The sequence below is a fragment of the Lontra canadensis genome, unplaced genomic scaffold, assembly GCF_010015895.1.
Source record: "Lontra canadensis isolate GAN:19392208 unplaced genomic scaffold, GSC_riverotter_1.0 scaffold5, whole genome shotgun sequence".
Taxonomy (NCBI): Eukaryota; Metazoa; Chordata; class Mammalia; order Carnivora; family Mustelidae; genus Lontra; species Lontra canadensis.
This window is the reverse complement of record NW_022630999.1, coordinates 16,368,822-16,393,612: the sequence shown is the minus strand read 5'-3', so window position 1 is coordinate 16,393,612 and position 24,791 is coordinate 16,368,822. Positions and strand designations below refer to the sequence as shown.

Genomic DNA, 24,791 nt, shown 5'->3' with positions numbered 1-24,791 from the left:
TGAACCTCAGCTCTCACATGGACAGCTTCCTTTGAGCTGGCTAGGGTCTCTGAGCAGAGCAGAGACTGTGTGACTCACTTGACCCCAGCAGTACTGAGCGTGCGGGACGCACTCAGTGTGCACAGATGGCATTCTGCGAGGGAAGCCATACGAGGATTCTCAGTTCATCCCCACCAGAACCCCGCAACAGAGGCTTGATTATCCTTATCCTTCAGATAAGACTCCTATCAGAGCCGCCTGTCTCAGCGGAGGCAAGTCAGGCCTCCTGAAGCTAGGGGTAAGCACCATCTTCTGACAGGGCAACAGGCTATAAAGCTGGGCCCCTAGAGAGGGATTAGCCGTTTTATTTTGTGTGTTGGAAGAAAGTAAAGCCCCAGAGCATAATCATGTCTGTGGTTGGAAAAGTCTGGGCCAAGATGCAGCAGAAGGATATATGAAAGTCAAAGGCTTTTGAGGCAGGCATGCTGGGGCCTAGGCCCAGCTCAGACCCTCCCTGGCTGGGCTGAAGCAGGTCAGCAACCAACTCTTCTAAGCTCTAATTTCCACCTCCAGAAACCAAAGCGAGCAAACACTCGACTAATGGTACTGATGGGAGGCTCAGACACTGAAGCAATGAGCACAACGAAACTTTTCAGGCATTGGGACATGTCTGTAGCTTACAAACAGGATAAGAGCTGTTGGGCTAGGACTCCAACAGGGCCTGCACACAGGTCAAAACCTCACTAGCGGAATCACAGGAACCTGTGTCCCACAAAGCAAAAGGGAGAGGGAAACAAACAAACGAACAAAAATTATAGAAAATGTGTGCTTTGATATAGGGAAAAAAAAGAAATGACTAAAGAGCGACAATTACAAATAATAAGATGGTGAGTGAGCACAGGGCATGAGTGATCTTCACTTTCCCCAACTTCTCTCTTCCAGGCTGGGAGGGGACTCCTGAGTCTGCTCCCCATCAGCCTGGCCCCCTCCCAGGGTCGATGAACGAGCCTGCACTGCGCAGGCCCCTTGCTGGGTGTGCAGGTGAGACCCCATTACCTTCTCAATCCTTCGAAGGCAGATTTCCAATTTACAGACGAGTAAAACCAAGGTCCTGCGTGGATTCCTCACTTGCTAGGACATGTTGCTAGGACCTGAACCCAGGCAGTCTGGCTCCAAACCCCCTGCCGTCTGCCCCTGCCCTACCTGCTCCCTCAGGGATCCCGCCAAATGCTCTGCTTGGGGCAGTTCACTCAGGCCAAGTGCCCTCCCACCCTTTGGGCCTTCATACAGGCTAGTTTCTTTGCCTAGAACACTCCGCCCTCCCGCCGGCTCTTTCAGCCCAGATTTCCCAATGCCACTTCCTCCAGGAGGCCCTCCTTCCTGGAAACCCCTAGATGCCATCACCTGCCATGTTGTTAGCCCACGTACAAGCTCTATTCTCAACCTTGGCACACCATGCTGGAGTAACCTGGGCACACGTCCATGCCCCCACCTACACTGGGAACTCCCGGAGGGAGACAGGACAGTGCCCGGCAGATGGGCTGCTCAACAGAGCTTGTGGAAGGCATAAGGAATCTCAACAGGAGCTCAAAAGGCCACCGGCAAGACGCTGCTGCCTCTGATAGGTGGAGGAGACAGAGTGAAAAGTGGGGAAGGAGGCTGGGCTGAGGCTGCCCTTGAGGTTTCTGCACATGCAGGGGGCGGGGGTGGGGGCAAGAACAGTCCAGAAAAGCCGCTCCTCAGCCCTGCCCCAGGCTCTGGTGTGGGTGCTATGGACTGGCTCTTCCTTGGCCTCACCTGGGCAGGAGCTTTGGCCGCCTCCTCACTGTCAGAGTCCTCCTCACTGCTCTCCGAGGAGTCTTCCGGCAGCTCAGCTTTGACTTTGACTGGGGCCACTGCAGGCCCTGCCTTTCCAGGGGGTGCTGCGGCAGTCCCTTGGCCTGAGGGCCCTTTGGTGGGTGTAGAGGCAGTTTTCACGGTGACACCTTTCCCCACAGGCTTTGCCTGGAATGAGAGGGGACGGAAGCGGGTCACAGGTGCCCCAGGGGCCACGTGAGCACTGGCCCTGAGTCAGCTGAATAAACTTGGCCTCACCTGTCCCACGGCTGGGGCAGGAGCGAGGTCCTCCTCACTGTCGGACTCCTCGCTGCTTGAAGAGTCCTCTGGCCCCTGGACGCCCCTGGCCATAGCTGGGGATGAGGCACAGGCTGGAGAAGTTGCTGCTCCCACCTTCCAAGGAGCTGGCGTGCCCACTCGCGCTGGGGGGGCCTTGGCAGGTGCTGGGGTAATGGGGGTGCCCTTCCTTGGGGAGGCCTTGATCTGGGGTGTTTTCACAGCTGGTTTTGCCTGAGAGGAAGCAGAAGTCAGAAGCTAGAGAAGGAGCCTGAATTCAGAGCCCCCGTCTGCTCTGGGGTGGAGCCCCACTGCCATCCTTCCCCTCTGCTCCCCGGGGAGCTGACTGGCGGGGGTGGTCAGGCTGCACCGAGGCCCCTCCTGAGCCCCACCTGGGCTGGAGCCGGGGCTGCAGGTGCCTTCTCGTCACTGTCTGACTCCTCACTGCTCTCCGAGTCATCCTTGGACACCTTGGCCTTGCCCTGGGTGGTCACAGACCCTGCCTTCTGAGGGGGCCCCTTGGCAGGACCTGAGGCAGGTCTGACCTGGATCTTCCCAGAGGATTTTGCCTGTAGTGAGACACACAAGATCAGGGGAGGGGGCGGAGAGCATGGCTGTGTGCAGAGACACAGACTGAGAGGGCAAGCGGAGACAGTGTGTGTGTGTGTGTGGTCCGGGGAAGACGGCTCCTGGCCCTGAGTGGGAGAGAAGAGCCTTACAGGCAGGCGCCTCACCTGGGACGGCGCCTCCGCCTCACTGTCTGATTCCTCCTCGCTGCTGCTCTCTGAGTCCTCCTCCTGTTTCCCTACTGGGGTGGCTGCCGGCCCCACCTTCTGAGGGGCCCCCTTGACAGGACCCGAGGCAGCTCTGACTTGGGAGTTTTGCCCCAAAGGTTTTGCCTGGAAGTAACAACAGACGAGATCAGGGCAGGGGCCCACAGAGAACTGTGTGTGAGGGGAGACAGGAGAGGAAGGCAAACGCAGGGCGCAGGGCCCCAGGCGCGGAGGGGGAGGACAAGCCAACGGATGGGCTCTCCGAGCAGCGGCACCTGCCCCCTCACCTGAGCAGGGCTCTTGGCTGGGGGCACAGCTGCTGGGGCCTCCTCCTCGCTGTCGGACTCCTCAGTGCTACTCTCTGCGTCGTCTTCCCTCTTCCCCACCTGGGCGGCTACAGGCCCTGCCTTGCCAGGGGGCAGTGCAGGAGCTGCTTTCCTAGGGGACTCCTTGGCAGAAGCTGAGGCACCTTTGACCTGGGGGGTCTTCCCTGAAGGCTTCACCTGGAGGGAGACAAATGGAATCAGGGAAGGGAGCCCAGAGAGTGGACATGAGGAGGAGACACAAGAGACCAGACAGGGCAGAGGACGCCACACAAACCTGAGGTGAGCTGGGGTGGGGCTCTGAGCATGTCTAGGGCTCTTGCAGATGGCAGAGCAAGTCCTCAGAGGGCCTTCAGGGGAGGGGCTCGCGCTGCACGGACCTTCCCCTCCCAGGCCTCACCTGAAGTGGTGTCTTAGCAGCCGGCGCCTCCTCCTCGCTGTCAGATTCCTCCTCACTGCTGCTGTCTGAGTCCTCCTCTGGCTTCCCGGCCGTGGCCTGCGCAGCTGCAGGCCCTGCCTTCCCAGGGGGTGCTGGGGTCGCCCCTTTCCCAGAGTTCCCCTTGACAGGACCCGATGCAGCTCTGACCTGGACAACTGTGTCTGAGGCCTTCACCTAGTAAAAGAGAAGGAGTGGTTTGTTCCTCTCCTCCTCACCCTCTGGTGGGGACCTCAGGACAAAGTGGAGGCCTTAGCTGGGGCCCAGAAGACACCCCCACTACTCTCCTCACTCTACCTTGATCGGTGCTCAGGCCTGGCCTATCAGCTTCACTCTCACTTCTGGGGCCTTCCCAGCCCCGCCCGTCCCACTTGGCCACCACCGCCTCCTCCTTTGGGTCCAAGACAGACACCAATTCCTTCAGCAGTCCTCCCTGATGCCCACACAGGGGTCAGAGCTGCCCTCGGCTGGACTTCCCCGTCAGCGGGAGAGCTCTGGGAGCATAGGCACCAGGTCTGGCCTAGCCCACTGCTGCACCCTGTGTGTAACAATTCTCACTCCCACTGCTGCCTCAGGGCCTTGGCACTTGCTGTGCTCCCCACCAGAATGACTTCTGTCTAAATGTCCATGTGCATGCCCCTGCCCCCGCCCTGCTTCAGGTCCTCCACGTCTCTGTAAGGCTTTCCCTGAGGACTCTACTTTAATTACCATTCCTACAGCACAGCCCACCTCACCCTCCTCTTAAACACCCAGCAAAATGAACCTTATTTACTGCACCTCCCCAGACCTGTGAGGGGACCGGGACCTCCCCTCCTGGGCCTCACCTGGCCAGCTCAGGGCTGCGGGGCCTTTTCCCACCACTGTCTGATGCTTCCTCCTCCTGGCTCTCCAACCCCAACAGCCTCCCAGCAGCCCCTGCTTTCCCTCAGACGATCCAGGAGCCCTGGCCACCTGCCCAGGGGAGGGGATCCCAGCAGATGGAAGTTAACAGGATTCCTGTTAGCTAACAAACCATGATTTGGCCAGAGAAGCCAGATGACCAAGCAATTAAAACTTAAATCCCTTCACAATAAGACCAGCTGGCCACATCCATTCATTAGACAGGGAAACTGAGGTAAAGGGGAGTTACTGATAGAGCAGAGTTTAGGACCACCCCATGGGAAGCAGCCTTCTAAGCTGCCACTCGGGCAAGAAGGGCAATTTCCACAGGTGGCTGAAGCAAGCCCAACTGTCCTTGCCCCTCAATTTTCACACCCTCACCTCCTGGCCCCCAAATGCCAAGGTGAGGCTCATTTGGTGGAGGTGCTGGTCATGCAGGCGTCCGGCCGGCCTCTGGGGGCCATGGAAGAGTCCCTGGCTGCAGGGGGGCCCGGGACGCCGGGGGTAGTCTGCCCCAGGCCTCACCTGGCGGGGCGGCTCCGCAGGGGCGCCCTCCTCACTCTCAGACTCCTCTTCGCTGCTCTCGGAGTCCTTTTCTGGCACCTTGGCCTTGTTGGCTGGGGTCAGGGCACCTCCTCTGACTTGGGGGGTCACACCCCCTGCCTTCCCAGGCATTGGGGCTGCCCCTCTTCCTAGAGAGTCCTTGGCAGGCACTGGTGAGGCTTTGACCTGGGGTGGTTTTACTGAAGGTTTCATCTGGAATGAGAAAATGCAATTAGGGAGAAATTACTCCTCTTTGCCTCTGAGGGGTAGGAGAGGCTCTATGGTTTATCAAGGCCTTTCCTTGTATCCTCCGATTCTCAACTCCCTGAGACAGACGCCATCTTTACACTCACATTCCAAAAAAGGACAAGAAGCTCAGGGAGGTTGAGGAGGTTGAGTCATTCAAGACCAAAATGAAGGGCAAAATCATGACTAGAACCGTGACTGTGTGGCCTTGGGGGCAGAACCCTCTAACACTATGCTCCCCTGCCGCCTGGCATGCACAGTCCACCCAGCCCAGACGGGCAGTCTCTCTCCACCGGGAGGCTCACCCCGTCCCCCCTTCGACTGCAGGATCTGATCATGGTGGCCATCCCAAGGGCCAGGAGGCTAGGATTTGAACTCTGGTCTTGCCACTTGCTTTCCGGGGCACGTTTCTCTCCGCTATGGGCTTTCTTATACTTCTAAAACCCTGACATTTCCAAGGTAGGCAATGCCCTACCTCCACCTCCGTCATCAGATTTCACCTGACCTTGGGTTCCTGGGGAAGCCATCTCCTCAAGTTGCTATGGCCTTTGGCCCACCAAAGCTGTGAGTCTGGCTGCTGGCTTTCCAGGGCCAGAAGTGGTCCCCTTTCCCGTGGCAGGGCTGGGAGGAATGGGAGCCCGAGGAGCCCTGATGGCTGTATCCGGGTGGCAATGGGATGTGGGGAGCAGCCTTTGGCCAGGCCTGGGAGAGAGAGGAGGAAGGTCTCCACCTTCACTGGGTGAGGCGGGAGACAAGGGAGAAGTACTCTGGGCACCAAACCAACTCCCCCCACCCAAAATCCTGCTGGTTCTCCCTCCACACGCCCTTTCTAGTAGGCGCCCTGGGGCCTGCCATCAGCCTCACTACACCAGCTGCTTCAACAGTCTCGCTGCTTTCCCTCTGCCCTGTCCTCCAACCCAGGCCACAACCAGCAACCTCTCTCCAACATAAATCAGGCCGTCTTACCTCCATGCCTGAAACCTTGCAATGGCTTCTTACATAGCCCAGAGTACAACCCAACCTCCTCCTGCCCATCCTCCTGGCCCGGCAGCGGACTGTGGCCCCGCCTACTCTGACCCCTCTTCTGTCCCTTGCACCTCGTCCACGGTGTCACAGCCTTGTTGCTGCCCCTCGGGGCTCTCTACGTTTCCTCTAGCGACCTGCGACACTGTAGTCAAACTTCCCAGGACGCCTCCATGTCCTCTCCACGTCCCTCCTGCCTGCCCCTATATTCCCAAGGCGTGGATGCCCCATCAAGAGTGACTCCCTGATCACAGCTACGAGAGGGGTTAACGCCACAGACCAACACCTGACCATCACTGACCATGCACCTAGGCCTGGCATTCACCAGCCGGCCCAGAACCCCTCACCCAACTCACCTGACCATACCACCTATGGCCGCCCTCCTGCCCCGGCCCTTGGCTCGTGCAGCTCTTCCTGCTGAAACACTCTTTCCTCCCCCACATCCCTTCCTGGTGAGTCCCCTATGCGTCAAGGCTGTGCTCCAGTGCCACCTCTCCCAGGAAGCCTTCCCTTGTCTCACAGACAGGTTGACATCTCTCCCTGCCAACCTGAGACCTCTCTCATGCCCAAGGTATGACAAGCAGCACCTGGCTCCCCTCCCCAGGTCTCAGCCTCTCCAGCTCCCAGTCTGCCTGAAACACTAGAACTGATTTGGCCCCACTGGTGTGTGAAGCTCCAGCCAGGCTGCTGGGAGGGTTAGAGGTTAGACGGCAGCTCCTGAGGACAGTGGCAATTACCTCCACGTAGGTCTCATCGCTCGAGCTGGAGGTCTCCTCGCTGGAGCTGTCAAGCTGGTTGGCTGAGGCCATTCCTGAGGGAGGAAGAGGGAGAGGACTGAAGAACTGCCCTTCCAGACCGCCCTCCCCTCGCCAACGCTCTGCCACGTCAGCCAATGAGAGGCAGAGGCCCTGTGCTTGCTTCTTGCGTGCCGAGCTTCAGCCCCACCTATCCTGAAGCCCCACAGCTGAGGCGCGGGCCACCCATCTCCGTGTTCCCACACACTGTGGCCCTGGGAAGGGTCAGAGACCAGGTCCTACTACACACAAGCCAGCATCTGATGTCTCGGAGATCTCCTGCCATCATCACACTGAGGCAGGCAGGCAAACGCCTATTTGACATGAGAGACTGAGGCAAACCCAGGCTCTCACTTGAGTCTCAGCCTCTACAGTGGGCCCCGGGCCCACCTGAGAACAATAAACCAGAAAATGCTCCATCACCACCCATGGCTGCTCCAACTCCCTTGGCAAAGCCTGACCTGTCCTTGCAGCAGACCCTCCCTCATCAAGGTGTGGAGCCCTTACTGCCACGGAGACAAACCTTTAAATTCCAGAATGTCCCACAGCCTAATAAAGCAGTGCCCGGGGCCTGCCTCCCCAGCCCAAACTCAGGGGGCTTGGTGCTAGAGGTCAGCGCTGCTCACCAGGCTTGGCTGTGGTTCCGAGGGCCGGGACGCCACCCTCCTCCTCAGTTTCTGACACCAGAACGGTATTTGCCAAGGGCCCTGCTGACTTCCTGGGGGACCTCCCAGACAGAAGGTGGGCCACTGCTTTTCCAGAGGCCGGATGTGGTGTGGAGTTCACCATCTTGCTGGCTTTCTTGGTCTTCGCCTACAAAGGACGGGGTGACAGACACGCCGGATACGGCCTAGTGAATGACGAGCACAGACCTCTTCCCAGCTGTGCGAGTTTGGGCAAATTCCCTCCCTCCGTCAGTTACTTCATCTCTAAGGTGGGGCTGACAGTGGTACCTGCCCTCATGGAGGCTTGGAGAATGCCCAGTGGCAGTTCCTGGGACACAGGAATTACTTGCTAAGCGGTACTGAGTGGTCTGCTGTGGTTCCTAGCACTACTTGGCATGGCTGAGAGCGCGCCCGGCAGTCAGGGACGTGTCCTCGGGTCTCTAACGCTGCCTCCTCCACTACCAGCGCATGGTCTTCCACTCTGAGTGGTTTCAGTCTAGAAAATGAGCTTCTTGCTTTCAGAACCACATGCGTCTCATTCACTGTGGGGCGCCCCACTGCCTCCCATGGTGCCCAGAAAATAACTAGATGGGTCACAAGTTGTTGGCTGAACAGGCGACTGCAGGGATGACGGGGAAAGAAGCTGTTACATGTGCATGCTGTAGGGGCCTGGAGCAGTGTAAAAATGTATCCACCTTACAGAAAAGGAAACTGAGGCCCAGAGAGGTGAAGGGACGTGCTAGGGTCACATGACTGGTGATAAAGGCTGACATCTGAATCCAAGTCAGACTGTTATCCACAACCCTATCCTTCTCTGACACAGGGGACTGTCCCCCTGTAAGGCACTTCACTCCCACAGGCCACAGCTTCAAAGGTGGTCCTACTCACCTTGGCTTTCTCCTTTGCACCCGACGGCAAAACCGGCCCCGCCGCTGAGGAGTTGGTAGCCGCTAGTCTTGGGGCTGTAAGACAGAAACACCCTCAGGCTGAGCCAGGTGAGCTTTTTCTCATTGAGAACAGACAAGAGGTATCAGCTCACCAGACGGTTCAACTGGTATGGCTGCCTGGTGCTGGCACGAAGACCTGAGGCTGAGCCCAGACTTGTGGGAAAGAGCTCTGGGGTGCAGGAGCCACAGCCAGAAGGAGCAAGAGGGCAGGGCGACATGAAAGCCACGGATCTGCATCCCCCAGGGAGCCCTGGCTGGCATGAGACACTGGAGCCCCCAGAGGAAAGGGCTGGCTCACAGGCATGCTGCATACTACCTCGATGGCAAGGCCCCACTTCAGGGTGGGCCAGCCCCGCAGGCGACCACGCTGTAGCCTGAGTCACTCAGCAGGACAGGGACGGTGGTCAGCCCACCCGCCCTCGGGCCACACAGAAAGCTGCTCAGGATTTCCAAGGTTTCTAGTGGAAAGGCAGCTGAACATGGGCCCGGGAACTGGTCAGATGTTAAGACTTAGAGATTCCTGGTGCTCTTACACCAGGGGACTGTCTCCCTAGAGCTCAGACAGGACAAGATTTCTAGGGCGTGCTGTGAATGCAAAAGGACACTGCAGAGATTAATGGCATAGTCTAACTCCCTTCCTGGCATTTAACTCCATCTCCCTCTCTTTTTAATTTCAGATGCATTTGTAAGTGGAGAGGAAGTAGAGCGAACCACACAGCACCAACCATTACCAACTTGTGGCCAATGTGATGTCAACCAGCCTCTCTGGCTCCCTTCCCCATCAAGTATGATTCTGAAGAGAATGCCAGACATGTACCACGCTGCCCACAAATATTTCCATATGCTTCTCTCAACGGGGACTTGATTACGATTCCCTTATCACAGGAAAATTAATATCACTAAGACTCACTAAATAAAAATTCATTAATATCAGATATAAGTCAGTATGAAATTGACCAGTTTTTGTGTTTCACAGCACGGAGCTATGGATGTATGCACATACGGACAGCTGTCCGTAGGCTCAGATGCAAAGGGGACAGCTGTAAAGCCACCCGCTAGGATACATATGGGGGAGAAAGGGAACCAGGATAGGAGATCAGAACACCACTCATTTTTCTTCCATGTGCTTTTGTATGATTCAAAGTGAACCTGTTCTGCATTTATAATTTTAGAAGATTAAGAAAGATATAAGATATATTTAATATGATCTTGAATATTTTTAAAAACATGCTCAGGAAAAATAAATGGAAGAATAATTTGCCAAATCATAGGCGATAGAGTATGGGTAATTTTTCCCCGTCTTTTTAACCATTTTTGTAAATCCTACAACGAATAGTCCACAGGGAATCCTGGATTTCTTTTACAATCGGAAAATATACCTAAAATCAAGAAATTACCTTCTTTGTGAGCAAAACCCAATAACCTTGCAGAGAAAAAGGACGATTCCTCTGTGGAGTTACAGCTATGTTTGTTAAAGTACGAACCGTCCTGAGGACTTGGGCAGAAGGGGCTGGGCAGGCCTCTCGGGGTCACCCGGTGAAAGCTCTGAGACCAGAGTGCCCAGGTGAGCCTCCCTGCGCTACCTTGTACTCTTCCAGAATGACAGGAAGCACAGCCCCTCCCCTGGCAGCCCACAGGCAAAACAGAAGGGGTGCCTGTCAGCTGCCCTCTGAGATCCTTCCAGCAGCTCTTCCACAAATGTGGGCTTCTTTCCATCTTCATCAGACTCACCGGGGGGCTTGCAACAATGTAGCTGCTGTACCTCAAATCAGACTGTAAGGGCCCAGCTCAGTTTTTGTTCGCCACTGGATTCCCAGTACCCGGGACACGATGTTTGGCACGAGAAAGGGCTCAACTAAATACTGCAAGAGGTATGTGAGATGCTTCCAATCTTCTCTCTAAAAGGTCCTGGTCTTCCCAGGGCTCACTGGAGGAGAAGCTGGAGGTGGGCTCTCCCCCCGGAACAACCCAACATCCAAACGCCTGCCCCCCGGAAGCTGCAGGGCCCTGGGCCGAGCCCCTACAAACACACCGGCAGGAGCTCCCCCAGCAGGCAGGGCCTGCTTACTGGCTTTGGCGGCTTCAGCTTCTGCCTCCTCCTCCTCCTCCTCTTCCGAGCTCTCAGAGCTGCTAATGGGGTCTGACACTCGGGTCTTCTTAGCCTGCAGCGCTGCATCCTCCTCCGCCTTCCGCTTCTGGCCAACCTCTGAGGTTCTGCAGGACGAAGTGACTGGCTGTACCAACCAGGTGGCAAGGGCACTTCCAGGAGATTTGAAAAGAAAGACATGCCCCCACCCCCCCACCCCCGCTCCCCAAGGAAATGTGCACGGAGGGTTTGAGAACATGGTGTAATACACTTGTATTCTGCATTTTCACACATTTCATAAACTATTAGTCTTCAAAATAACCAGGAAAGGTCAATCAATAACATTATATAACAATGGCCAACCATTACTGAGTGTGATGAGCCAGCCCCTGTACGCTGTTCATAGGATCATCCAGACTCCCCCACTCCTCCAGAACTTGAAGCACCAGCACTGCCCTCTTTCTGGAAGACCCTGCTCAGCTCCTTCCTGTGCTTCAGGCCTCAGCGCGAACACAGACTCCTCAAAGGCCCTGCCTGGTCATGGCCCAACCCCGCCAGTCTCTGCCCTGCCATCCTGTTTCGTTTTCTTCAGAGCACTTTTCTCCCTCCTGCTATTCTACTGACTTCCTGCCTGACTCCCCAGCTACATCATCAAACCCTGGGGCGGGGAGAGGGTGCTGGCAGGAACCTCTGCTAGCTCACTATGTATCTTCAGCATGTTAGCTTACAGCTAAAAAAAATGAACAACTGACTTGCTCAGGGTGAGAGAGGAAGAATTTGGGAAGTCTGGGGCATGGGCAGGACAAGCACCCAGATGGCTGAGCCCCTGCAGTGTACAAGGACCATATCCTCTGACCTGACCCTCCCATCCCGACAGTGTCACTGTCTGTGCCCTGTCTTCTCCAGCTGGGCTAGCTGTGCTGTCACAGTTTGTGGTCCCCTGTTCCCAGGAAGGCCATTTGTTGGGACTCCCCTGAAATACAGGCTTCATTTATTACACTTATCAATTCATTTTGCTCCTCTCGCCCCAACAGAATGTAAGTTTCATAAGGGTGGGGATTCTTCTCTGGTTCGTCCCAGGTATATTAAGAACAGTTCTGGCTCATAGTAGCTGCCACTCAATAAATACTGGGCGTGGGGGAGGATATACCTCCAATGGTCAGGTTTAGCACCTTATTTACTATTACTGTATTTTACAGATGAAGACACAGACTCAAGGAAGCCAAGTTTGCCCAAGGTCATATAGCTAGTTGTTGGGTTTGAACTCTGCTGAGAACCATTAGACTAGGCTGCCTCTGGTGGGTGTGAGGTCCTCGTTCAGTACCCCTCACCCACAGAAGGGACCAGTGACAAGGGGCTCACTGAAGCGGTTCTCTAGGGAAGTGCCAGACACCTGCACACGCTGAAGGGGGTGAGGGAGAGGAAATGCAGGGAGGGAACTGCACTCTGACCTTACCTTACAGCAGAGGGTAGCTGAGAACCGAGAGCTGACAGGGTCTTCACAGACCTTAGCTCTCCACTGGAGGCTGGGATCTCTTCCACATCATTCTCGCCCTTGCTTACACACCTCTGATGACAGGTAGCCTACCTCATTTCTGGATAGCTCTGATGACCAAGTGCTTGTATTCAGAAGCTGAAGCTTGTCTCCCTAAAGCAGTACCTCTGGGTCGCACTTCAGTTTCTCAGGACCCCAGACAACAGCCCACTTCCTTTGTCCTCAGAGATGTGCACACCTATCACCGGCCCCTTTGCCATCTCTCGTCCATCCTGGACAGTTCAGTATTTTCTATTCATTCAACATGGGACATGACTGCAGGTCCTTCACTCCCCTGGATGACTGTGGTCAGGCCAGTTCACAGAGAGGATGATTACCCCTTCCCTCCCTCTCAAACCATTCTTCTGTTGATATGCCTTTGGATTACCCCCCGCCTTTCCTGTTTCTGCATGTTTCACAGACATTTCACACGCAACATGTCCTCCTTCTCCCTCCAAACTGGGCTTGCTTCTTGCTCCATGCTGAAGCCCACCTTCCATGCAAGTGCATAGGCCAGGCACCTGGGAGTCAACGAGCCCACCCCTCCAGACCATCCACAGCTCTCGGTCTCGTCCCCTAATATTCCTGGAACTGACTGTCTGACTCTACACCCCCTCTGTTATTCCTGTCTCAAACCCCATCAGCTCTTGCCTGGATGATGGTGTCCATAGCCCCAACCAGCCAAGCCATCCTGCAGAGTGATCTCACCACTCTCCACTGCACACTTTCATGGCCCCCACTGCTCTTGGGGCAAAGACGCAACTTCTCACCACGGACGATGAGGCCTTGCATGGGTCGACTCTGCGAGCCATCCAGCCTCTTCTGCCCTGTGACTGTAGCCACAGGCCTCAGCCCGGGCAGTTCCTTCTGCCAGGCCCACTCTACCTGCCTCTCCAGACCTACTGCCTCATTCCCTCCCCCACTCCCTGCAGCCCTTACACCAAAGGTCATCACAGGGAAACCTCCCCGAAACCCCTAAATGAGGCCCAGCTAACCTGTTTATGGGGTCTTGGCACCAGGTCCTTTTTCATAATCGTTACTGCCATTTTAATTTTATATTTATTTGTTTCATTCTTTGAGGCATGCCTACCTGACTCCAATGTCAGCTCCAGGAAAGAAGGAATCATGTCTGTCTCACTCACAACAGTTATCTCCATACTTAGAACAGGACCTGGCACTTAGCAGGGAGGTACGTCATACATGTTTGGTGACTGAATGAGTAACAAGCTGCTGAGAAGCTGTGGTCCTTGGAAGCACTGAACACAGCTCTCAATGTCCTCTCTCACTATCAGACACCCATAGCTATGACCTGGCTTCTCAGGGGCAAAGCCAGTGTCCACAGTGGGCTATGTAGACAGACTGCAGACCAGATCAGAATCCTAGCTTATTTCAAGCTGATGGCTTGGGGTGTCCCTACTCCACTCTTCCAGCCCCGTCAGACTTACTGTTGCCAGTGAGTATAGATGTCCATAAGGGTTACAGGCTGAGTCAGGAAACTTTTCTGCAGAGAAGTAAAGAGAAAGCAGCAATTAACTCCCAGCACAATATGAGTCCTCCTTGGGCCCAACTCTCCACAACCTCATGGGAGACCTTTTGTGCTTGCCCCAGTCAGTACCACTCAAACCTTCCAGAGACAAGGAGGGCAAGTAGTTCCAGCTAAAACCTTTTAAGACAATGTTGTCAGCGAGAGGTACCTCTGAAAGACTGGAGTTAGAATGTTCCAGGCTAGCATCTATCCAGCAGCCCCGGACCTTCAGGGCACTCTCCACGCTTAGAGGTCACAAGACAGAGTTTTTTCCACCCCCAGCCTTTCAAGAGTCTCTGAAATGCCGGGTGGGTCAACCTTCCCAGGGCAGTACGAACCACAGCCCAGACATCCAAGGTGTCCAGTGGCATTTCTGTGGTCCACTCCTCTGCTGGGAAGAGACTGATGCCAGCCCTTGGTAGAAGCAGAGGGAACCGGGTGGAATCCAGCCCTCTGGAGCCAAGGCCAGATGGCCCACTCTGTAAATGTCAAGAACCCAGGGTGTCAAGTGCCCCAGAGAGGTCAAGTGAGCAATGTGAGGTGAGGGAAGCATCAGGAATTCAGGCACAATGGCCAAGAGGCTGCATCTAGAGTCAGGCAGAGCTCCTCCACTAATTGGCTGAGCTAATCTCTTTGCCTCATCAGACTCTGGGCTACTTCTTTATAACACAGGGATAAGAGCAGAACCCCCCTAGCAGGACACTATCAGGCCTGAACAAGATATTCTAGTCAGTGCCCAGCACAGGGGCTGGTAACACACAGACTCCAATTGTCAATTTCACTCTGCTCTGCCCAAGGCACACTTGTTTCCTTACTGGCCCTCAAAAGTGCTGCTATTCTTTCTGCCTGGAATGCTCTTTCCTGATAACTACATAGCTCACTCCCTCACTTCCTTAAGGTCTCTGTCCTCTCAGAGGTGAAATGTCACCTTCCCAGTGGGGCTTCCTGATCACCCTATTTATAACTGAACCCTGATATTCCTTATCCTCCTTGCCTGCCTTACTTTTATAGCTAATACCTAGGATCACTGAACACACTGTATCATTAACTTTTTTTTTTTTTTAATATTTGTCATCTGTCTGCTCCTGCTACATTGTATGCTCCATGAGCACAGGATACTTTGGCCTAGACAAATGCCCCAGTGAAGATGGGTACTGTCTCTTACCCCACTTACCTGTTAAGTGATCTACATGGAGTAAAAAGACAATCAAGGTCCAAAGAGGGTTGAGAAAAGCTTGGATAAAGTCTTGGCCCATTACTCTTTAGGGAGATCCCAGAAGCAAGCATCAGAACCAGAGCCCACACCACAGCCAAAGGCAAGACTAATCAGATCAATATCCACTTTACCAGCTTAAAACCCTCCAGTGACTTACCACTGATCTTCAGATGAAGACCAAACCAACTACAGCAGGGCTCTAGTCTGCTCCCTACCCCTTCTGTCACCTTGTACTTCACACTTCAGCCACAACGGACTTTCTAGAGGCCAGTACAAATGCAGAAAGTTCCCTCCCACCACAGGGCATTAGCACCTCTGCCTGGAATATCCACCTCCTTTCTCTCAGGTCTCAAATCAACTTCCACATCCCGGGGAAAGCAGTCCTGGATATCCCTGACACTGGCAATTTGCCATCCCTGTCTTATCACTCTACACCTCTCATTCTTGGCACCTAACGTGTTACTTTTGTGATTCTTGATTTATGTCCACCTCACCTACCAGATTTAGATTATAAACCCTAGGAGGGCTGGGGGACCTTGCTCAACAGTCTATCAATAGCACCCTGAGTACCAGAGTGAGTTGCTGAAAAAAATGAATGAAGTAAGCAATGACTCCATCACAAGCTCGCATTCCAAAGCTGTCTGACTCAGTATCGGTGGGATGAGGGCCGGAGTTTCACCTCAAGTAAGGGGCCACAAGCCCCTTCCCTCGGCGCTCTGTGTCCTCCTCACCCTTCCCGGGGTCTGCGGCAATTCACCCCTCAGACTCTGAGCAACCCTCCAGCCCTCCCGGGCCGCGCTGAGCCACGTGGCCCGAGACTTCGGAAACTTTAAACCGCCACTACCGGGAAGGGGGTGGAGGTACGGGGCGCGGGAATTACAAAGCCGTGAGCTTCGGATCTCACATCGGGGCCCGCCCACTGCACCGCTGGAGAAACTGAGGCCCAGAAGGGCAGGGAGCCGAAGCGGGGGCAGAGGCTGCGGCTCCTTCACTAGCCCCGACCGCCTCCCAGAGCACCGCACGGTCCGGCTCTAGGCGTTCGCCAGGCCGCTAGGGGAGGGGGCACAGGCAGTCGCTCTCCAAATGTTGCACGCGGCCCTACCACACGGCCCGCGCACGCTTACCTGGCCACTCTGCTCCTTCACTTCCCGCGCCGCGCGCACATAGCCTGCCTGTAACAGATGCTGGTAGATCAGGGGAAGCAACTCCCGGCGTTTCCTGGCCTCGGCCATGCCGGCGAAACCCGCCCGTCGGCTCACCTGCACGCCCCCCTCAGTCCCCGCCCGCCACTTCCCTCGTGCCCTTAGACCTCGCGCGCCCCACTTCCGGCTCCTCTTTCGCCCGCGTCGCGCGGTGCGCCGGGAAATGTAGTCTTATTTCCTGGAGTGGCCGGCTCCGCCCCGGCGGGTGAAAGGGGCGGAGGCTTGGAGGATAATGATGCCTCCCATTGGCAGGGAGGGCGTGGTCAAACCTAGTCCCTCCTCCTGGCCTTGATCTGAATGACTCCTTAAACCCTCCAGACTTGCTCACCGCTGGCATCTGTCTTTTCCCTGTTCGCTGTGACGTCTGTGACAGCGTTTTGCTCATCTCTGAACATTTTTTTTTTAAAGATTTTATTTATTTATTTGACAGACAGAGATCACAAGTAGGCGGAGAAAGAGGCAGAGAGAGGAGGAAGCAGGCTCCCTGCTGAGCAGAGAGCCCAATGCGGGGCTCGATTCTAGGTCCCTGGGATCATGACCTGAGCCGAAGGCAGAGGCTTTAACCCACTGAGCCACCCAGGCGCCCCTCATCTCTGAAGATCTTAATCTGCATGTCTCTGGTCCCGAGTTACCAGTTACCCACTCATTTATTCACTTCACAGAGTTTTTAGGACCCATGACTATTTGTCATTCATTGCCTAAATCGTTCTTTGAGCACTATACTTCAGGCTAGTGCTCACCTGGAATGGAGGGATAAAAAGATGGATAAGAAACGGTGGCTACCCTCAAAGCTCACAGGGAGATTTGGTAACCAAACGATGGTTCAAGGTCTTGAGTACATTATTGGGGACAGACACAGCCTATGGGATCCAGGAGGAGGGGCGCCTAACCCCAAAGAGACATCTAATTTCAGGCTTAAAGATGGAACAGGAATTTCTAGGTGCAGAAGAGAGGACTGGCATACCAGGCAGAGGACACTGCCTGTACACAGACAGGAGAAACCACCGCTATAAGCTGGGAAGCCCAAACACAGAACCCAGTCTGTGCTGGTGGGCTGTGGTTGTGGGAAAGAGGGGATGAGTAAGGACACGGAGGATGGAGAAGTAAACAGGCCCTGCAGCACCCGCTCCTGCCGAGCAGAGCTTGCACTTTGTTGCAAGGGTGATAGATAATCTCTGACTTGTTTCATGTAGGAGGGTGACCTGGGTTTGTGTTTTTAAGAGATTGCTATCACCAGAATGTGGAGGACGGATTTGTGGAGAGCAAACTAGATGTGAGGCTGTCGTACTTGTTGAAGGGAGGCTGGCAGGGAGAGGATGAGGTAGGCTGGGGAATATTTGAATCAGCTCTTTTTAACTTCACGGACCCATTGAGAAACTGAAGATAGCATGAACCACCTAGACTTTGTTGCCGAAAATTTTGAATGTGCACAGACGCATAACGTTTTCACACTGTTTTTAGGATGTGGATAAGCACATAACTGAACCTCCTAGAGTTAGGAACTACTGCTCCAGAAGAAACAGGGATAGGACCTGGTGACTGAAAGCAGCGAGTGAAGAAGAGGGAGGAGAGTAATCTGCATTCTGTTATTTAGTGAAATATTTATTGAGTACATACTGTTGGGATAAAGTAGTGTCCACCCCAGTAGAGTTCAAAGTCTAAAGGGGGAGACACATGCTAAAAAGTTATACAAATACTTTGTTACAAACAGTGAGGCCATGCAGAAAGGAAAAGAATAGAGTTTTCTTATGGAACAGTAAACACTGTGTGGGAGTCACACAGCTAGTGTTCAAATTCTGCCTTTGCTTCTTGTTAACTAGGGAAACTTGGATAAGTTACATACATAACTTCTCTGTGCCTTGGCTTCTTCATCTGTAAAATAGAAACAATTGTAGTATCTACCTCACAGGCTTGTCATGAGGAGTAACTGAGGTCTAAGCAGAAATGCTCAGAAACTTCTAGCAATAGTGCTGTGCCTAGATGTATGTTAGCCATTGTCGGAAAGCATTTAACAGGAAGGAGGGATCTATCCTTTCCTGGGGGTTAGAGAAGGAGCCCCTGAGAAAGTGACGTTTGTGAGGAAATCTGAACTGTGTATAGGTGAGGATGGGGTGGGGGGGTTATTCCTGGGCAGAGGGAAGAACCTGCGCAAAGGGCCTGAGACAGAAGGTGCAGCTGAGAGGAGAGATGAGAAAAGGCCTTGGGAGCAGGCCATAGGGGGAGAGCAAGGGGATTGGGGAATGTGGAAGGTGGGCACAGACAGATTCCACATTAAGGAATCTTTGTTTTCATCTTAAGCATGATAGGAAGCCACTGACAGTGTTGGCCCAAGAACGACAGGATGGTTTTTCATTTTAATGTGGTCTGTGTGAATGCCCAGTGGAGAGTGGAGTAGGGTGTGTATGTGTCCATGCCAGATGACAAGTTAAGCTTAGGAGCGCAGGCAGGCGTTTAGGGAGAATATAATGGGGCAATGCTGGTTGCAGCAGAGGTGGAGAGTGCTGGAAGATTCCAGGGTTGTTGAGAAGTAAAATCGTCATAGGGATGTGTTGGAATGGAGGGCAAGGCAGAGAGAGCATCAGGATGGACTGTGAGGTTTCTGGGCAGCCCAGCAGGCAGTGACTTTCCCTGAGAAAGGGAAGCCTGGAGACGACAGGGATGGGTGCAGAGTGGGAAGGGAAGGATGACGAGGTGGGCCATGAAAAATGCAAGTACTGCTTTAGGCGGGTGGAGCTTGAAATGCCTTTGAGACACAGAGAGGAGGTGTCCGGTAGGCACTTGGGGGCCTAGGTTTGGACCCACATGAAGATGGGAAGCTGTCAGAAGAGATGATAATTGAGGCTGTGGCTGAGGGCCAGGTTGTCCAGGGAGCAGAACACAGACAGAGGAGAGAAGGTGGCCCAGCAGGGAGACCTAAGGCGTACCCACAGGGTAGAACTGCACAGAAGAGGACGTGCCTGGCAAGGCAGAGAAGGAGGGAAGAGAGAGGCAGGAGAAGACCCAGGAGGGTGGGTGTAGGGAAGGAAAGCAAGGGACAAGTGTCAGGAAAGTGCAGTGAGCCCATGGGGAATGCTCCAAGAAGTCAGATGGGATGAGCATGGAACCGTGAGCTTTGGCTTAATGACAGCTGTGGCGACTGTTGATGGCTTTCGGGAGTGCTACTTCCGTGGAGTGATGGAGAAGGTCAGGTGGCCGTGGTCTGATGAGTGAAGGAGGGATGCAGGAGGCAGTGAGTCTTTGGAGAAGTTTCTGTGCAAAGGGGAGGAGAGAGACAGTGTGGCAGGGTTGGTGTGTGTGCTGGGGGAGGTGTGTTATAAGGTGCAAGAGAGCTGTGTTTGTTTAAAGGCAGATAAAGGGGAGAGAGCTTAATTAGGGGTGTAGGGAACAGGGGAGATAATCAGCAAGTGACGCTCAGGAGCATATGCAAGAGGGAATGGGTTCAGGCATGTGGGTGGAGGGGTTGGTCTCAGAGAGGAGGAGGGATGACTTCTCTAGAACCAAAAGAAGGAACAAAGAGAGGATGGGTGCAGATGTAGATGTAGGTTTGTAGTGGGATGTTAAGGGAGATTTCATCTCGAGCTTCTATTTTTTCTGCAAAGTGGGAGGCAAGGTCCTCTGCTGAGAGCGAGGAAGAGGTGGTGAGGAGTCTGGAGGAAGGAGGAGAATGAGCATTCCGACTTGGGAAGCAAACTTGCCCACAAAATCCCCAATTGCCTGATAGTGTCGACAACCCAGTTAGAGGCTGGTGATCGTTAATTTATGTGTGTCCTGTCCCGTCCCACCGAGAGATTTCCCCCTTTGTAGCTCACCTACCCAGGAGCAGGCCAGGGGAAAGTACTTAGTGGGGTTTATCTAGAGGCCTCGGGTTTTGCCAGATGCGTGAGGGAAAGAGGCACAGGGATTTAAAGTGTTGGCAAGAGAGGTGCTCAGTCTCTGAGCTCTGGGATCTACACTGGGCAGGGAGGGAAGTGGAGACAGAGGGAGCCAATGTTCAGGGAGAGAGTGGAAGCCTCCGGGGACTGGGCCACCATGAGGATGATTAACCAGCAGCCTGTGCTGTAAGACAGTTGGCAACTCCACCTGATGGCAATGCCCAGGTTCCTGACTGGGGGCAAGGTGGGGGCGCGGATGGGCCACTGACTGAGTTAAGTCAATAGGCTGATGAGCATAAAATCTCTGGGAAAATCAAAGCTCTTTTTCCTCCAAGCTCTTATTTTCACCCCCATGGGGTATTATCATCCTCGTTGAGTGAACACTTTTGTAGATATAAATTTCCCGAGGGCCGATCTGGAGTTGTCTTGTTGGCTGTGATATCCCCAACCCCAGTCAACAAATATTGGCAAACGCAGAGGTGGTTATAGTCTGACTCCTGAGGAAGAAAGGAGGGCAGAGCAGGCAGGGCAAACGTTGTGAGTACAAGCCTGGAAGCAGAAATGTGGAAGCTTCTAGAAGTCAGTGGAGAGGATACTGGGACATGAGTCTTTGGCTGACCCTGGGAAAAAGGAAGAACTGATATTAAATTAAAAAAACAAAAACAGGATGGTCTAATACCTTCTGTGTGGCAACAGGTTGTTTTTGTTTTGTTCCTAATAAAATTCATTTTAAGCACTTGTGCTTTGTCCTTGGCTCCTGGGAGGCTGCCTCTTGTGTGGACAATTTTTTTTTTTTTTAATTTCCTTGATTTTCTAAATCATACCCTTCACTGAATTGCCTCAGGGCCCAAGCACAAAATTAAAACATTAAACTGATAAAATACAACATGGCAACAATTAAGACAGCAGCAAACAAAGCAGTGCATTAAAAAAAATTAGCCTCAGAGCAATTTTTTTTTTTTTTTTAACAGTTAGGAAAAGATGTCTTTGTTAGCGGTAGAAGCCAGAAGCTTCCAGACCACTCGACTGTGAGTGTCTCTCGGGTAAGCAGCATGCTTTAGTCATCTTGAATTCTCAAGCAGGGCACAGCGAGGGCACTCAGGAAATGAGTGAAGGAGGGACTGTCAGCAGAGGGGAACGAAGTTAAGCAGGTGGGACACTATACCCTTCTTCTCCCAGCAGGAGGACTCCTGCACAGAGTTGGAAGGTAGCACGATATAGGGGAGAGGTTACTGAGCCAGGAGTCAGGAAACTGCTCTTTGGCCAGGCTTTGCTATGTGACCTTGGGCCAGCCTCTTGACCTCTCTGATCCTCAACACCTCTACTGGTTGGACAAAAGCCCCTCTGGCCTTGGAACTCTAGAGAGGGGCCCATCTGGAAAGGCTGCCTTTGCCCCTGGAACCCAAAGATGGCCTCATCATCTACTGTAACAATGGGTTCTCCCTGGGCCAAGTCACTTGGGCCGGTAGGTTTGCCACAGTCTCCTTCCCGCTCCCAGGATAATAATTTCTCACTTTCTTTTCTCTTCAGTCTTGGAGATTTTAAAGATTTACAAAAGGTTTAAAAGTGATTACTACAGTCAGCAGTCAAACAATTCAGGGATGTACAAAGATAAAGCTAGACCTTCCCTCCAGGTCATCCACTCCCAGCTCCCTTCCCCACCCTCCAGCACCACCTGTCCCCCACCTCCACCCCCAGCAACCCCTAGGGGCCTGGTGTCAGGTCCCTTCACATCGTCCCTCTGGACTCAGATAGACACAGATGACCTGCACCAGGTTTTATAAGGTTTTAATCCTCCCTTCCCATTTCCCTATTTTCATCTCTCTTTTCTTTCTTTTTTGCAAAAGGGGATCATCCTAAACATACACTCAGCAGCTGGCTTTTTTCACCGAGGGTCAGATCGGAGCCTTTTCTCCAGATGTTGGGATCCCGGCAGCCTTCTTGGTAAGTGTGGCAGCTCAGCTACCAGGAGCCCCCCACAGTTGTGCTGTGAGGCAAACCAGTGTTTATGGCATTATTTAGCCCTCAAAGCCCCCTATGGAGCATGTCCCTGGTTCTCTGACCCTTTCATAGAGGAGGAAGTCGAGCTCAGCGAGGTAAGGCCCCTGGCCATGAGCTTTTTTTTTTTTTTTTTTTTAATTACCAGCTTATTTTTAAAAATATTTTATTTATTTGATAGAGAGAACCAGAGAGAAATCACAACTAGGCAGAGAGGCAGGCAGAGAGGGAGGAGGAAGCAGTCTCCCTGCTGAGCAGAGAGCCCGATGTGGGGCTCAATTCCAGGACCCTGGGATCATGACCAGAGCCGAAGGCAGAGGCTTTAACCCACTGAGCCACCCAGGTGTCCCTAGGCCATGAGCTTTGAGCTAGCAGGGTTGAGGGCCAGCTGCAGGGGTGGGGCGAGGAGGGGGGACTCCCGCTGACAGAGGTGGAAGATAGCTTGGGACAGCTTATTTACTTCTTTTTTTCTGGCTAATAGGACAGCGCTGCTCTCAACGCCCTGGCAAATACATCCTTGAGGACTGGAGCTTTAATTTTTGTAGAATGGAATGAAAGTGGGCCAGAGGGGATGCTCTGGTTTATGTTAATAGCTAAAGCCGGATTAACTGCCAAAAAGGGTGTAGCAATTCACAACTTCATCAGCATAATTTCCTATTTATGTGGTTTTATTTCTCAGAGCTGGAAGTGTCCTTGGAGAGCATGAAGCCTGGCTCTCTCTCTTCTCACTGATAAGGAAGCAGGCCCCTATCAGAGGCAGGACTCAGCTTGGTGAGGCCCCAGCCAGTTCCAGGCCGAGGCAGGCGCCCTCCTGCCTCACACCTGCCTTCCTTCCAGCTATGTCTGCCCCTCTCTCTCCTCCCCTGTCAGTTCTCCACACCGCATTCCGCATAACTTCTCTCCCCCGCTTATCAAACCTCCCCCAGGAGGTCAACCACTGACCAGGAGAACGAATCACAGCTTCCTTACAGGCATTCAAGCTCAGCCCTGTCCTGTCACACTTCAGACCCAAATGCAAATACCACCTCTTCCGTGGTGTCTTCCCTGACTGCCTCAGCTTCTCAACAGAGCACAGTCATCTCTGCTCTGCAAGGAGCCCCTCTCTTCTGGCCACTCCTGACGAAAGGAGCCACATCACAGAAGAGCCTACCAGAAGGGGGCAGTGCACCACCAAAGAAAGGTCTCCCTAAAGGTCAAGGTCACCAGGGGACCAGAGGCCCGCCACAAGCCTTTTGGTGTGCCCTCCCTCATCTCCAGTGTGGATGCCTGTAGGAATACAGGGTTCCACCCCAGTGGTGTGGCCTTTGGCAGCGCCCCCCCCAACCCCGCCTCAGTTTGCATTTCTCAATCGAGAGGGTTGGACCAGCTCTGTGTTTCTGAAAGCGCCGTGAAGCACAAAGTGACTTCAAGAGATAAATAGAGGGACATTTTAAAATGGAAATCATTATGTATTTATTTTAATGTGTATTAGACAAAAAATAACTAGCACATCAAACCTGTTATTTCACAGATATTATTGCTTAGGATGGGGCTAAAGTAGGCATTCAAGTAAAAAAAACAGTGAGTCAATGTAAAAGAAAGTAGCAATTAAATAATAGTACAGGTGGTAAGACAGCGGTGAATGGCTTCCGTCGAGAAAACATTGGTCTGCTTTTGATGTTCTAGAATTCTGTGATTTGTGGTGATCCATGCCAAGGATGGGGGCAGGGAGGAAGGCGCTGCCTCCAGGGGCTGGGGCACTGGGCCTTGGAGCCGAGGGGTAGGAATCCAGCAGATGGGCCATGTCCCCACCACCAGACCCTCCTCCACCTGTGGAGGGGTGCACGGGCCCGCTCCTCCTCCCCGCCTTCTTTCTCAGCTTCCCTGCGGTTACTAAGGAGTGGGAGGCTGAGAGGGGCCGCATTCTGGAAGCTCATCTGCTCCCTCATTCTCACCCAGCACCCTGCTTGGCATCAGCTCTTCAGGGTGATGATTAACAAAGATTCAGGAAGGCACTGGGGGTGGGGAGAGAAAAGAAGGGGACGTGGACCGAGTTCTCGGACATATGTGACTGTCCGACCTGGAATGACCGTCTGATCCCCAAACGTGCTGTGCAGTGCGATCACCTGGCAATTCAACAGAAATGCGATTCTCAGGTCCCACCTCGGGCAATTCTGTTTATGGAGCCCCAGCATTGACCCTTTAAAAACCTTGCCGCTCGATTCTGATGCTTCTAGGTCCGGAACTGCCACGGTGGACCACATATTTTAATCGGTGCACCTGCGGAGAGACCAGGGCTCAGAGAGGTTTGTCGCTTACCCAGAGTCACCCAGCATATCAACAGCAGATGTCCTGACACCCAGCTCCGTGCTTCTCACTGAGCATCCCTTGTTGAGCCTAGTCCCTGGTTAGCAGAGAGAGCTCCACTGACAAATGTGGTGGGATTTCTTTGAGCCTCCTTTGCATCTGGGCTTCTCAAGGACTTTCCACAGAAAAGAACATGCTGTGTGAAAAGCCATCTGCTTTAAAGACTGGAAGGGGTGGCGAGGGGTGGAGGGGGTGGCGATGGAGGGGGTGGCTGGGCGATGCAGCCTCCTCTCTGCTTTTGCCAGCCTGCACAGTCACGCAGGATCCTCAAGGAACAGAATTAGGAGCCCTG

General features: G+C 53.6%; 1 protein-coding gene across 10 annotated transcripts in view; it reads right to left on the bottom strand.

The window, feature by feature from the left end:
• Positions 1 to 16,373, bottom strand: part of TCOF1 (treacle ribosome biogenesis factor 1) — a 37,178-nt gene extending 20,805 nt beyond the window's left edge. For 6 of the 10 annotated variants that reach the window (XM_032851543.1, XM_032851547.1, XM_032851544.1 and 3 more), the window contains exons 1-13: positions 16,206 to 16,373; positions 13,786 to 13,841; positions 10,753 to 10,934; positions 8,662 to 8,735; positions 7,735 to 7,921; positions 7,052 to 7,125; positions 5,028 to 5,258; positions 3,588 to 3,800; positions 3,152 to 3,367; positions 2,826 to 2,990; positions 2,484 to 2,660; positions 2,074 to 2,325; positions 1,777 to 1,983 (exon numbers count right to left, since the gene is read on the bottom strand). In XM_032851543.1, the coding sequence (XP_032707434.1) occupies positions 1,777 to 1,983; positions 2,074 to 2,325; positions 2,484 to 2,660; positions 2,826 to 2,990; positions 3,152 to 3,367; positions 3,588 to 3,800; positions 5,028 to 5,258; positions 7,052 to 7,125; positions 7,735 to 7,921; positions 8,662 to 8,735; positions 10,753 to 10,934; positions 13,786 to 13,841; positions 16,206 to 16,313 (2,142 nt within the window). In that variant the 5' untranslated portion in view covers positions 16,314 to 16,373. The remainder of the gene's footprint in view (positions 1 to 1,776; positions 1,984 to 2,073; positions 2,326 to 2,483; positions 2,661 to 2,825; positions 2,991 to 3,151; positions 3,368 to 3,587; positions 3,801 to 5,027; positions 5,259 to 7,051; positions 7,126 to 7,734; positions 7,922 to 8,661; positions 8,736 to 10,752; positions 10,935 to 13,785; positions 13,842 to 16,205) is intronic. The other 4 variants (XM_032851548.1, XM_032851551.1, XM_032851552.1 and 1 more) reach the window with 1 other exon arrangement.
• Positions 16,374 to 24,791: the final 8,418 nt, after the last annotated feature.